General features: G+C 41.1%; 1 protein-coding gene across 3 annotated transcripts in view; it reads left to right on the top strand.

Annotated features, from left to right (window-relative positions):
* The first annotated feature begins 7,374 nt into the window (after window positions 1-7,374).
* fmnl1b (formin-like 1b) overlaps window positions 7,375-14,706 on the top strand; it is a 38,296-nt gene continuing 30,964 nt past the window's right edge. For 2 of the 3 annotated variants that reach the window (XM_020712125.3, XM_011488529.4), the window contains exon 1: window positions 7,375-8,078. In XM_020712125.3, the coding sequence (XP_020567784.1) occupies window positions 7,932-8,078 (147 nt within the window). In that variant the 5' untranslated portion in view covers window positions 7,375-7,931. The remainder of the gene's footprint in view (window positions 8,079-14,706) is intronic. The other variant, XM_078937617.1, reaches the window with a different exon arrangement.

Genomic DNA, 14,706 nt, shown 5'->3' with positions numbered 1-14,706 from the left:
GAAAGAGGAAAAGAGAAGCCCTTCAGCTCACACAAATAAAAAAAAAAAGTAGGCTTATTATTTAAAAAACAATTGGAGAAGAAGCTTAGTTCCTAGCAGTAAAAGAACTTCCACTTCATGACAGTGTGGAAAGCTCAAAAGCTGCCGATTTCTCTGCAGGATTGTTACTGTGATGCAATGTTAGGATGTTTCATGTGTCGCCATTATGGAATCGGTTAAAAGTCAGTCAATATTTTCATGGAGCAGATTTTAAAACATGGCAGATAAATATGACACAATTAATTAATAGGAGATTAATTAAAAACAGTATATTTTTAATATAATAACTGGCGTGAATCCACTTTGTATGGAACTTTATTAGTAGTGCCTTTGTAACCTTACAGAGCTGGTGTTGTGCAACAACCTAAGGTAAGAAATACTCAGAAATACAGTTTTAATCCATCCATCATCAGGAAAATGCCACAAGAACATGTTAAAAACACCGAAAACACATTTTTTACCACAGTGGGTCGTTAAATGCTGAATTTATCACCACCCAAATAGTTCAGCACCTCTCTGACTCAGCTAAAAGTGCAGCTGAAAGGATCGGTCAGTGCTATGATGGAGCTTCTGTCATGAGTGGGCTCAGGGGTGGGGTTCAGCCCTTACTGCAACAGGAGGTAGGGAAGGACATCTCCCTCTATGCACTTGGCAGTGATCCATGCAATGCAAGCAGAGCCGTGTGCAAAAACCTTTTCTGATCTATCGGGATCGCTGCACTCGTTTTTTCATGCTCATTATGTGTCACAGAACTATGATGTTCTCTCCCTGAAACGACTGTTGGAGATCAGGGGGACAAGCCATCATGATGTGACAAAGGGCCTTGTGGAGAATCAGGATGCTATTGTGAGTGTCCTGTCAGAGGTCACAGAGGTCAGAGCTGATGCTGGTGACATCTGCACAGAGGCGTCCGGGTTGCTGATGATGTTGAGGAGGCATCGTTTCTTAGAAACAGGAACGTTTCTTCTAAAGGTTCTGGGTTCCTTAAAGTCTGCAAATGCCCTGCTTCAGGCTCTTTCTGTTGACCTGTGCTGTGCTTCAGAAGTAGTCGGTGCATCTCTGCAGGGTTTGAAGCAGGTGAGACATTAGCCAGAACAACTGCACCAGTAACTTAAAGAAAAAGAGGAATGAGCTCACTGCTCACAGGTAGTGCCGTTATGTCCACTGTGTGTCATGCAGGAGACTCCATGACTCCTCGCCAGGCTCTGAAGAGAACTCGCCTCAACATTTTGGAAATAGCCTTTGCAGAGAGACAAGATTCTCCAAAAGCAATCTCTACCTCATGAAAGAATTGCCTTTAACGTCTTCAAGTTGGCTTCGGAGTGGGGCACAGCAGGGAGCCAACAGAGTTTTTTACCTAACAACCACAAGCTTGTTCAAATGGCATTTCTTTCACCTGCGATGTGAATGAAGAAATAGTACGAAACCCAATTTTAATCTTAATTTTCTTTGTATATGTCCTCCATCATGAGAAAAATGCCTCAAAAACACGCTCTTCTTCTTCTTTTCCTTTGGCCGATTCCCTTCAGGGTCTCCACGGCCAATCAGCTTCCTCCGTCTGTCTCCTGCATCCTCCAACTACCTTCATGTCTTCCTTCTCTGCATCCAGAAACCTCCTCTCTGGTCTTCCTCTAGACCTCTGGCAGCTCTAGACTCAGCATCCTTCTACCAATAGATTCACTGTCTCTCCTCTGGACATGTCCCAACCATCTCAGTCTGACTGGATCTCCAGAACCTCTAACATGTGCTGCTCTGATGTCCTCATTCCTGATCCATCCCAAAGAGAACCTCAGCATCTTCATCTCTGCTTCCTGTCTTCCTCAGTGTCTCTAGGAAACAACAGGGCTGCTCTCTCCACACATTTCTCCACCTTTCCTTCCTTTCAGCTGAAACTTTCCTGACACTTTTCATTCCGACCTGCCTGCACTCTCTTCTTTACTTCTTTTCCACTCTCTCCATTCCTCTGGACTGTTGATCCTAGATCCTTCAAACCCTCCTCCTTCTTCTTCTCTTCTCCCTGTAACCTCACTCTTCCTCCTGGGTTCCTCTCATTCACACACGTTTTCCGTCTTACTGCCGCTTACCTTCATCCCTGTCCTTTCCAGGACAAACCTCCACCTCTCTAGCTTCTCCTCCACCTGTTCTCTGCTCTCACTACAAATAACATTATCGTCTGCAAACATCATAGTCCGTGGTGATTCCTGTCTAACCTCAACTGTCAATCTGTCCATCACCACTGCAAACAGGAAGTGGCTCAGAACTGAGCCCTGATGGAATCCCACCTCCACCTTGAACTCCTCCATCACCCTACAGCACACCTCCCCACTGTCTTACAGCCCTCATACATGTCCTCCACTGCTCTAACACACTTCTCTGTCACTCCAGACTTCCTACAAAACCACAGTTACTCTAGAAACTCCAAACCTTCTCCAGATCTACAGAGGCAGTGTAACTCTCTCTGACCTTCTCTATCAACATCCTCAACGCAAAGATTGTATCTGTAGTGCTCTTTCTTGGTATAAAACCATCCTACTTCTCACAAATGCTTACTTTTGCTCTTAGTCTAGCTTCAACTACTCTTTTACATAACTTCATTGTTTGGCTCATTAGCTTTATTTCTCTGTAGTTGCCATAAAACTTTCGCTACAACTCCCTTTACTCCTGTCTACTCTCCTCAGTCCTGTCAGTGTCCCACTTCTCAGCTAGCCTCTTACTCTGTATACACTCCTGCACCTCCTCATGGTCACATTAGCTAGCAATCCAGTTATCTGGGCGTAGGTCCTGACCAACCAGAGCCTGCTTCAGCTGCTTATTAAAAGTCATGCAACATTTTTCCTTTTTCAGTTTTTGTCCTCTTCTCTGCCTTTGCCCTTTCTTTTTTTCCACCTTTTCATCACAAGAGTCATCCTACACACCCCCATCCTAAGTTCTCTGGAAACACTCACTGTTACGGCTGTGGCCGTATTTGAGTTTGTTTTGTTCTGTTTATTCTGTGTTTTTTGTGTTTTGCGTATTTGATTTGTATCAGAGTGGGACTTCTGTGGTTTTTGTAGATCTTTGTGCATGTATGACTATGTGTGATTATTTTCAGGTGTGCTGGAAAGGGTGTGGCCTCCCATTGGACCCAACCTGATGGAGGCAGCCTTAAAAGCACTACTTGGACCTCCAGTCTGTGAGAAGGGAGTTTGGCTGCAGTCTCCATTGTAGCGTGGCTCTCTTCTACATTTTGGTTTTGTACTTCACCTGTTTTGTTGTGTGTTGCACCTTAGTATTATGTAGTTTTTGTGATTTTGTGCCCAGTGCCCACTCTGTTTAGTCTTTTGGTTTGTAGTCATGTTTAAGTAAACCTGTAGGGGTGAGCTGCCATTTTCTTTGGTACTTGTTTTCTCCTGTTTTGGTTAGTTCAGGGAGGTTAGTGTTTATCTTTGATTTCCTTTTTCCTTTGTACAGGTAAGAAAACAAGATTTCAGATTTCAGTTAGGTGGGGTTTTGTTTGTTGTTTTGGCCTTAGTTCACCCTGAAGCTTTTTTGTTTCACTTTTAGTTATTGTTCTTATTTGTTTGTAAAAGCAAATTGTCAACTTTTGTATGGAGAAATTTGTTTTTTGTTAATTTAAATTTGGCCCTTGACGTGCCCTTAGACATTAAAAGGGGCGTAACACTCACCTACCACTACTTTGCCGTCACTGGTCTCCTTCAGATTACACCGTCTACACAATTTGCAGTCTGTCTGCTTCTACCTCCACTTTAATAGGTCACCCTGTTCCTGCCTCTTCTCAAAGAATGTATTCACTAGAGCCATTTCCATCAAAAGAGTTTCAAAAGTAAATGCATGAGTTTCTATCATCTTCATTGTGATGCATATATATCTTATCCAACTAAAATGAATTGATTCAATTGGTAACAGGTTATTGAGTTAAATTTATTCAACTCTAATTGTTTTTAAAACTCATTTATGTTATTATCTGTTATTGTACTCCAGTTCAACTAAATATTTTTCCATATTAATTTATTGTACTTCTTGAACTCTCATGTCTAAATTTGAGGCTGCAGATATTCTGATTTTCATAATGACATGAATTAATCAATGTGGATTTGCAATGTTTCACATGTTTTCTTTTATCATGATTCTGACTTTACCTTCAGTTCTTGCAACACTTGTAGGGGTGCTAAATATGATCATCCTCTCCCTCCCTCTCACTCATGGTGCAGAAAGAATTAAACATAGGACAAAATAACTTGGCAAAACACAGTAAAACAGCTAAACAACTAAACACATTTGGTCAAAAAGCCACACTTAAACCCAAATCCGTCCAGACAGGCAAAGGGAATGGTATCCCACAACTCCTAGTGGTGCCGATCTAACAGCAGCACCAAAGTTACACCTACTTAACTGAATTAATTTGAATGAAAAAATAATTGTCTGATAACTGTGTTATTAAGCTGACTGAACTCAAAAAAATGATTTATCTTAACTGAAGCAAATAATTAAGTTAGATCAAAGTAAAAAAGTTTCTTTCCAACATCCATATGTGGTCTTATCACCCTCTCATGGTGGAAAAAGTATTATCTGAGCTTCTTCATCCACTAAATCATCTTCAAATGGACACGCCATGCTGCTTCACCTCTCTGAAAACAAACTAACCTTCAACTAAACCTGCTCCAGATCAGGCTATGTTCAGAGCATGAGTTACTATGCCAACTTGACATACCCTGAAACATGCCTCTATTGCTGGAACCAAAAGCTGAGGTTATCAACTTCCTTAGCCTCTGACAAGGCAGAACACAGGACTGGACTCAGATGCAGAGCTTAAGGATTTAATTTCTTGAATCAAGAGAGAAGCTAGCTTTGGCAGGTGAAAGCACATGACAAACAGGCACAGGACAAAGGGAAACACAGGCTATAAATACATGAGGAGGGGAGGCACAGGTGGGAATGATCAGGGATGATGAGGCAGACACAGGTGTGGGGAGCAGACACAGCAGGAAGGGGAAGGTCTGGAACGAGAGGTAGGTTAGACTTTCAAAACAAAACAGGAAACCCCACACGAGACAACAGGAAACTTGACGAGACATGACAGCCTCAAACATACCGTGGGAGCTAGCATAACCTGCTTTCAAGCATGTGAGTGTTTCCAGAGAACTTAGAATGAGGGTGTGTAGGATGACTCTTGTGAGGAAAAGATGAAAAAAGAAAGGGCAAAGCCAGAGAAGAGGACAAAAACTGAAAAAGGAAAAATGTTGCATGACTTTTAAGAAGCAGCTGAAACAGGCTCTGGTTGGTCAGGACCTACAGGAGAGGATGAAGAGTTTATATAGCACCCCTACTGTTTAATGCTGCATTGGTAAATGTATGTGTACCTCCCGTGAATGCTGTTTCTTTCTTTTTATTGTTATAAAAAATGATTACCGGTATATCTGCTGGCTCAAACTTAGACATATGAGAGTTCAAGAGTTATAATAAATTAAGATGGAAAAAAGATTAATTGAATTGGAATAATATGACATTTAGTTAGATAAATGTGTAAATTTGAGTTGTACAAACACTAAGTTTTATAGACGTAAGAAATTAGGTTCAATAATTTTAACTCAATTATTTGTTACCAATAGAAGTAATTCATTTAAGGTGGCAAAATTGGATAAGTTTATATATATATATATATATATATATATATATATATATATATATATATATATATATATATATATATATATATATATATATATATATATATATATATGCGTCACAGGGAAAATGGAAATAAGATCAGAAATTCTTGAGTTTATTTTGTCCGTTCTTTTTCTCCAAGCAGAAACTCTTTCTTTTGCTGATGATGCAGCCGTATTACTTTTTGATGGACGTATAATCTTCATACGCCGTCATTAAAATCTCCAACTCCGTCTCACTGAAGCATAGCGCTCTCTTTTGTTCTCCACGCGTTTCCATGGTGACTCCGGAAATCAGCGATCCATTGAGAATGTCTTTATGTACCTGCTGTGCACGTGCATTAACCCAGGGTTACCAAGTCAAGTGTAATTACGCTAACTCATATCCGGTCTTTTGGAACCGACATATGCAGAGTAAGCAAGTTCAGGCGGATTTCAGCCAGAGTTCAGGGTTAAAGTCAGGCTAGTTTAAACGTGTTTCCTAGAATACCCCCTGAGCTTATCCGCTTCCTTAGCCTCAAACTTAACGTGGTAACTCACATAACCTGCTTTTTGGAATACCCCCCAGGTCTCCTGGACACACAGTACGTCTACCTTCATCCTCTGCATGTCAACTAACTCTCTACCTTTTCCTGTCATAGTTCCAACATTCAGTGTCCCTCTTCTCAGTCCAACTCCCATGACTTTCGTCTTCTCTCTCTTCCTATGAACGCCCCTTCCTCCTCTCCTTGTTTGACCAACAGTGGTCCAATTTCCATCAGTACCTTGATGGTGAACAACACAGATGGTGGTCGTTGTTTATCCGGGCCTCAGCTGATTCGGTACGGATATCACAGGTGTAACTCGCAGTTTGGTTTAGCAAAGATTTTCCGTCGGATGCCCTTCCTGAACACCCCCCCCCCCACACACACACACACACCGTATTTATCCGGGCTTTAAACCGGCACAATCAGATCTTGGCTTAGACACCCCCCCCCTCATGGCTACATTCTACAAGACCATGTTAAAAACATCAAAAACACAATTTTCATTGAAAGGCTTTTGTCTAGTCTGTAGTTGTTACCATAGCCTCCCTGCTCTGCTCTATTCTGATGCATCCACTCGTAGTCAACCATGACTGTCCTTGTTTTCTTCGTCTGAGATGGAATCTGGATCAAATCTCTAAGGCTGGATCGCTCCGATATTGCTCGCCATTTTTGTTGAACCGCTAATAGGTTTTTTTTAACAAACTTTATTAACAACACAACACATACAATATGCCAAACATTGATATTCCACACAATGTGCAAAATACAACATTTTCACATTTGCCAGGCAAAAGAAAAAAAATGACAAAAAGCCATAATAATAGCAATAAAAAACAGATTAAACAAAGAATAAAACGAAAATGATAAAAAGGAAGGAATCTGTTAAAGTTTTAAAAGAGACCATGTTTTCACTGTTCTAAAAGATTTTTTGTTAGTGCAGGATTTAATCCTATTTACATATGGTATCATTTCTGTCTGAAAAAACATGCATAACAGTTGATTTGTTGGCACCTTTACACATGCAATTGATATATTTAACCATTATTAAAATTACATTATCCACAAACATTTTCTCTGCATTACATCTCAATTTTGAAACACATCCAAACTAATTATTTAATGAGTGATTGGTGCTGATAACAGGGCGGCACTAGGACCCAGCGTGCTCGCTGCTGTCAAACAAGGAGCATCTGCCTTTCCCTCTGAGCAGGGCAGGCTGGGCGGCTGCTCTCTGGATCTCCACCTTCTCCGTGTCCTGCTCCTTTCGTGGACATGGTGGCCGCAGGTGAAGGAGGTCCCCACGTGACCTGAGCGCACCTGACAGCTCGGAGTTTGCCTCAGAGAAGTGACAGTTTGTGTTCTTGATTGAAGGCACCTGCCCTGAGCTCCTCCTCCTCCCGGCTCCCTCGGCTGTCACTCTGTGTCTGTCAGTGTGAGGATATCTCCTTCCCTCTTTCTAGGGTTTCATAATGCGCCGGGATCTGCCGCTCATTCACAGGCTGGGGTGGATTTCATCCCTCTGCTTGTTGGAGACCATCAGCCAGTGATGAAAACGGCCTCGATATGCATCAGCACAGGGGTTTGGAGGCGCTGACTGGGAGTCCTCGGGTCCCACACAACTTTAAATAAGAGACATTTTTACAAGAGGACTATTTTTTAAGGATTTATTGTCTTGTTTGGATTCCCTGAACTCATAATCATGGGGAACGCAGCTGGAAGTGCCGCAGTCTCTCAAAATAAGGAGACCAGGAGTTTGACTCCCACCGGGTCCGCGAGACAGGCGGCAGGTGTGAACCCCCCCATGCCCCCCGAGGAGGAGCTGGAGGAGCGCTTCAGCGCAGCTCTGGTGAGTCTGAAAACAAGAGTTCAGAGAAGAACAATGAGGCACAGAAACAGAAAGAATGTGGAATATGTCGGACATCCTTAACAAACCCATGTTTGTGCCAAGCGTGCATAACTTAAGCAGTGTGCGGGAGCACAAAGGAGCGTTTTTACGCAGCGCTCTCCGCGTCTCTGCTGAGAGAGGCAGGAACGCAACAAGGACAGATCCGATTACCGGGAAAAAAAAACGTCTTTACTCTTTATTCAATGCCGTCTATTAGTTTGATACGGGTGTTCATATTTAAAAAGGCATTTGTTTGGCTGAAAACCAGAAACCGCAGGTTAACTTCATGTCCCAGCAGCTCACTGAGGGTCATCCTGTTGTTTGGGTGGAGACAGAGCAGGTCTGTGCGTCACTCACTGCAGTCTGCCTCCAAACGAACGTGTTTCTTGAGGGATAAACCCCTCGTTTAATTGTTTTTAAGTAGACAAAAAGTGAAGCTCATTATAAAACTCTGAAATGTTTAAAATAACGTTAACTTTTAGGATTGTTTTCTTGATTTAAATTCTTCCTTTTTTTTAGTTGACAGATGTTTCCAAACAGTGGCGGTTCTACACTGACTTGCTCCCTGGGCGAGTAACCAGCGCCCCCCCCGCACACATACAAAATTTGACAACAACATCCTGTTGTGTTCCTTATATTCTATTTAGCCATTTTACAAAAAAATGCATGACTTTTCTAGACTCGTATTACAGCGGGGGTCAAACTCAGTCACAAAGGGGCCTAAGTTAAAAACACGCTTAAGGTTTTGGGCCGAAGAAGATAAACATTTACTGAACACACTAAAGCTAAACTTTTAAACCTTTTAAACTGAACTTTTTGAACATAAATATGAATAAAAACAGGAACACAAGTTAAACCTTAAATAACTTGTAATATTTTGCTCTCCATAGAAATATATTCTGTCAAAATTATACAAATATGAACATGCTTCTGAACAAAACAAAGAAAGCCTGGAAATATTAATAAGAAATTACAAATCAAATATTTCCGTTTTTTTTTGCTCTTTTATCATTTTTTAGAGCATTTTTTTAGAGCTAGACACCTGCTTCATTTTTAGCAATAATTTCTTAATGTGTGACGTCCTGTGTGTGTCTTTGTGAAACATATCAGAGGGATTAGATCTAAAAAATAAAACTTATTGTGATTAATATGTTTAGGTCTTATAAAACATTAAAGACTAAATCATAGAACTCATCAGTGGGATTATTCAAAAAATATTTGGCATTTCCCTAATTTTGTGCAACACCAACAGTAGAAATCCTCCAAAAAACCTCAATCCATAAAAAATGGTCTGCGCTCATCCCCCCCCCCCCCCCCCCCTTCCCTCTGACACACGCGGCTCCGTCTCTATGACGGGGGGCGCAGCTGCGGCCCAGAGTTGATTGTCAGATAGAAAAAGACTCCCAATCACCTGTTAGTGTGATTCAGCCAGCCACCGGCGAGTTGCGCTTCTCTCTCGAGTTTTTTGACTTATGTTCCAAAGACTACCGCAAAGAGGTGTGGCCGCAAATGTCTTGCAGCAGAAGGCGGTGGTCACGTGCGTGTCGGGTCTGCCGTGTCAGAGCAAGGAATTGTGGGAAATAATCCCCATTGCCTGCTTTTGTCGAAATTTGGTTGAGCACGGGTGTTTGTTCTGCCCAATTCCTTTTCATGTGCCTGTTTTACGTTGTTTCACTCTGAGTTATTTCATCTTTTTTTTTTTTTTTTTTTTGCACCATAAGTGTGAAGATCAAATAGGATGAAGACATTCTTAACAGTCTGATGTATCAAAATAAAAGTGTTGAGTGTCGGCAGCTGAAGCAATTTCAAATTAAAAGCTGCAAGCTTTCTCTTTGAATATCGTTGACATCTATCGTAGCACAACACTATATGTGCGTAACGCACGCATCGGGCACGCCAAATGCCGCCCCCCACGAAGTGCCGCCCTGGGCGACCGCCCACATTGCCCATATCAAAAACCGCCACTGTTTCCAAATAACATCCACTACTGAATAAATGAGAACATTTTTTTTTCAGATGTTGTTCTGGCTTCTTTCCTGCCACATTTGCTGCTGTAGTGTTTCCTGTTTCTACATCTCAGCTGGGAAACTTCTAGAGTAAAAATCCTTCATGCATAAACCAGACCTATTATTATGGTTATGAGCCAAATGTCAAAGTTGGTGTTGCATGTGTTTAAATGTTCATGCTGTCCTGTGAGTGACGAGAGATGCTTTGCTGTCAACTAGAAAAGAATTACAAGTCCCCAGGAGGGAGGCATAGAAAGCACAAGACCCTTTGGAGCTCTTTATAGAAAGATGCATCACAAAAATAGAAGAAGAAAAAAACAATATTAATTTGGGTTTTGGAGGTAAAGGGTTTATTGACACAACAGTTGTAATTTTCTAAGAACTCGGTCAAAGTCACATTCAGAACCAAACCTTTGACAGCAGCATTCCTCGACATCCTCCCTCCCTCAGAAAAACAAGGTTTGTGTCTCTTTACACCCCGCCTTTGTTCAGTATGCCACCAGACAACTTGCTCTCTTATCAACCGCATTCCTCGTTTTTATCGTCTTATCACCTCACCTCAGATTCTTCTGCTCCTGAAGTTGAAAGGAAGGTGGTTTTCACCCGGCTGAGCCACAGACAGGAGGATCGGCCTTTACCTCTACAGACCAGCAAATGTTTTCATTTTCTCTTCAGTCAAACAGCTGGAGGACCAATGCTTGGTTTATGAATGAATGACCTGTATTGAGATTCAGAAAAATCCTTCTCATCTTGATTTTAGGCTCTTCATGGTTGAGTGGCACTTGCTCACATCTCTTTTTGCCCTTTTAGCCGTCATCAGTGTATCTGTGAGTAAGGCTGGCTGGGAAAACACAGGAGAAAGACTGACTGTTCCATCAGATGCAGACACTGAAAGAGTAACTGATTCCTAAGAATGTTGTGTTTCAGACTCGTAGACGTACATCTCTGGGTGAGGAGAAAGAAAATACAGGCCTGGGCTTAAAGGCATGTACAAAAAACAACAGAAGATTGCAGTTTAATAATTATCTACAGAGGTTTTTTTGTTCCTCTTTTTTCAAGAAATTTTGTTTTTCCTCTGTGTGGTCTTTAAGTAAGAGTCAAGCTAGAGAAAGAATGAGCAAACCTTTGAGTTTGGTACATGCATTTGTTGCAAATCTTGCCTAAAACAAAAACACTGATTTCCAGATACCAAATGGTATCCTCCGAGTATTGACTTTGTTTTTTTCCATTTGCGATAAACATACAGGTTAAGCTGGTTCTCCTGTGCTGGATCATGACTGTGTGGTGGAAATAGTTTTTCAAATATTTCATCACTTTGTAAAACGACTTCCGGGAGCATCTGTTAGACCTGAAAGGCGTGTGCCATGACACTTACAACCTGTTTTTAGACACTGGTCATGCGGAATGCTCCCATCATACACCTCCATAGGAAAATACAGCAGAACCTTATTATTATTATTAATATTCTTCCAGGTGTGGGCAGGAACATTTTTAAGAGTGATGCAGCCGAGCTCCAACCTTCTGTTCAAACAAGTGAGAGCCAGATGTTGTGATTCCACCACTGGAGGCAAGTGGCAGGAGAGAAGAATTCCAATTGACTTGAGTAATAAAAACCAAAAATGAATATATTTACTGTCTGGTTACAATGAACTTTTTGGTGGTTAATGCTTTATTTTCTATTCATTGAACATGTGTAGGGACACATGTTTATTCAGATCTGTTTAAATCCTCTGTTTTGTTCTTATTGGGGCTCAAATTAGCCCTTTTTTTCTTCTTAGGGGTGTTGTCTTTTTAGTGGCATGGAGGTGAATGCATGTTTGGACCCAGAGTTTCAAACTTTACCTTCAACGAGTTAATGCGTTGTGTTGTGAGTTATTATGTTGTGTTGTGAGTTATTGTGTTGTGTTGTGATTTATTGTGTTGTGTTGTGAGTTAATGTGTTGTGTGTTAAGTTAATGTGTTGTGTGTAAAGTTAGTGTGTTGTGTGTAAAGTTAATGTGTTGTGTGTAAAGTTAATGTGTTGTGTGTAAAGTTAGTGTGTTGTGTATAAAGTTAATGTGTTGTGTTGTGACCCTTCTGGGCCACCGTACAAAGTGCTTTACTTAAAAACACAATCAAATTTATAAAACAAAAAGATGAGACATTTAACTCACACCATGATAAGAAAAATGATCCAATGTTGAAACTTGGTTTTGTACTGAAGTGGGGAAACGATGTTTTGGGGACATGTCCACATCAGTGGCACATGTTGGTAGTTCTTCAATCTAAACTGCAAAGATTCGAGCAGAGTCAGAACGGTTGGACCATCATAGGAGTCTAAGATAGCATCTAAACACTTGGTCTGTTACTCATGTTCTTTGTTTCAATAATTAAAAAAAAAAGTGCTAGAGCTGTTTCCAAACTCTGAACAACAGAACCCTAATCAATTCTGTTTAGTGTTGACACAACAGTGGGAACATCAGGACTCGACAATCACGAGAAATGTGCGTCTCAAGTGGAATTTCTTTGGAAATGAGGGCTTTGAAGAAAGCGAAACCTTTGAATTCTGGAGTGAAGCATGCTGTACAAGAGTTGGATCAGTTTAAGCCATCCATTCCTGCTGCACACAAAAGGCGGTTCCCATTCCCTTCAGTGTAAAATGGTTCCACTTTACATCTGAAGCAAACACACCTGCATGGAGGTTTAGTATTCCATTTCACCTGTGTGGTTGGAATCTTTCATTCGAACAGATGACTCAGGTTGGACTTTTATGAGCCTCATTCTTCTGTATTGAATTGATTGGATTGCACATAGAGGGGAAGTCTTTTGTCTGGTTTAAGGTCTTCAGATGTACATTAGTCCAGTGTTTTTCAACCTTTTTTGAGCCACGGCACACTTTAACCTTGACAAAAATCCTGCGGCACACCAGCATCCAAAAATTAAAAAAAAAAGGAGAAACTCATAGTCTGTATTGATCTGCAGCCCCTCTGCAATCTCACATACATTTTTGTGATAATTATGGCAGAAAAAGCTGGAAGTTGCAGCTGTTTTTTCTAAAAGATGTAATAAAAGTTAAGTTAAAAGATTTAAAAACTGTTTGATGTGTGTTTGTTGTGGTTTCAAGACATTTAACAGGGAAGACTCACTGTAGCGCTGAGACGCTGTCACTTTAACCCAATGCATCATGGGAGATGTAGTGAAAAAACGTATGCCGAGGCCAGACAGATTTTCTTCTTTGAGCTTCATGGTTTTGTTCACTTGTTCCACAGTCTGACACCGGATTCTGTGGAAAGCTACACCGCTAAAGACGAGCTTTAGCTGGTATTTTTGTTGGAACTGAGAGACTTTATGAGCAGAATCAGAACAAGGAAGTGAAGACTTTAACCACTTCTGATTGGTCAGACTGATGACGTGTGATTAAGCCTCCAAGAATGATTGGTGGAGACAGTTAAAGGGGCGGGACTTTTCCGAAAACAGCTTAAGCTGCGCCTAAATCGCGGTACCGTCATTCTTATCAAAGTGTCTTTAATAGAATCAAATAAACACAAAGAAAAAAGTATTTTATGATCTTTCATATTCCTAACTACTCAGTGTTTTATCAGGGCCTGTTTGGATGAACACAGAGCTGATATCCTGGAGATGGGAAATGTTTTTAGATCAGTTAATGAGGCAATTTCCCACGGCACACTTGTATGCGGCACACTGGTTGAAAACACTCCATTAGCCCCACTGAGGGTCTAGCTGTCAGGCTGTTGGTTAGCTGCAGGTACATTTGACCCGGTCAGGATATTAAAATGTTTGTATGCTTCATAAACCATAGAAAAATCTATTTATAGAACAATCTGCATATCCCTGTGTCCTTTTCCGCTGCTTGTGCTGCATTTTTAAACAATAGCTAACTCTGGCTGTAGTATTTTATGACTACTTTGACTCTTCTGATGGTGAATAGGGATTAGTTATCACCCAGAGCCCTGAGCTGAAGAATGTGGATGAGCCATCTTTAGAACATTTTTATTCAGGAGAGACATGAATTCATGGTGAATACAACATCTCTGATACTCTGAACGCCAGAGGACTGCAATGGGGCAAGAAGCCAGCTGGAAGGATGTTTTGAGCTTGAAGGTTTGCCAGTCTGCCGTAGTTTGCATGAAGAGGAGCGGAGACATCGAAGAAAGTCAGAGTAGATCCAGGTGTGGGTGGAGGAGGGGGAAGAGGGTCACTTCACTGACCTGCATGAACAGGTGGATGAGAGGAGAGCGTGTTTTGGGATTGATTAGGAGAAAAAAAACTAGTACTGGATGGAATATTTGTGATGACGTCATTGAACTTTCAATAAATCTTGTTTAAACATATACAGTACAGGCTTGTTTGCTTTTCCCCACCAAAATAAGCATCTTTTTTTCTGAATTTCTACCAATCTGAAAGGATGTTGTGGTTGATTCTTGGTCTCAATAGCCGCAGAGCTATGTGCAAAATATCTTTGATCGGAGCAAAGATCAGATTAGGATTGAACTGTGTGCATGGGCACAGAAAAACTCCATCCGATTATAACAAACGTTTATATTCAACACACGTTCAGTTACAGTAAATCATTCTGACGTGCA

This window comes from Oryzias latipes, chromosome 19, assembly GCF_053564925.1.
Source record: "Oryzias latipes strain Hd-rR chromosome 19, Olatipes_Hd-rR_3.1".
Lineage (NCBI taxonomy): Eukaryota > Metazoa > Chordata > Actinopteri > Beloniformes > Adrianichthyidae > Oryzias > Oryzias latipes.
Note: the sequence above shows the minus strand (reverse complement) of the source record. Positions and strands in the feature narration are given on the sequence as shown.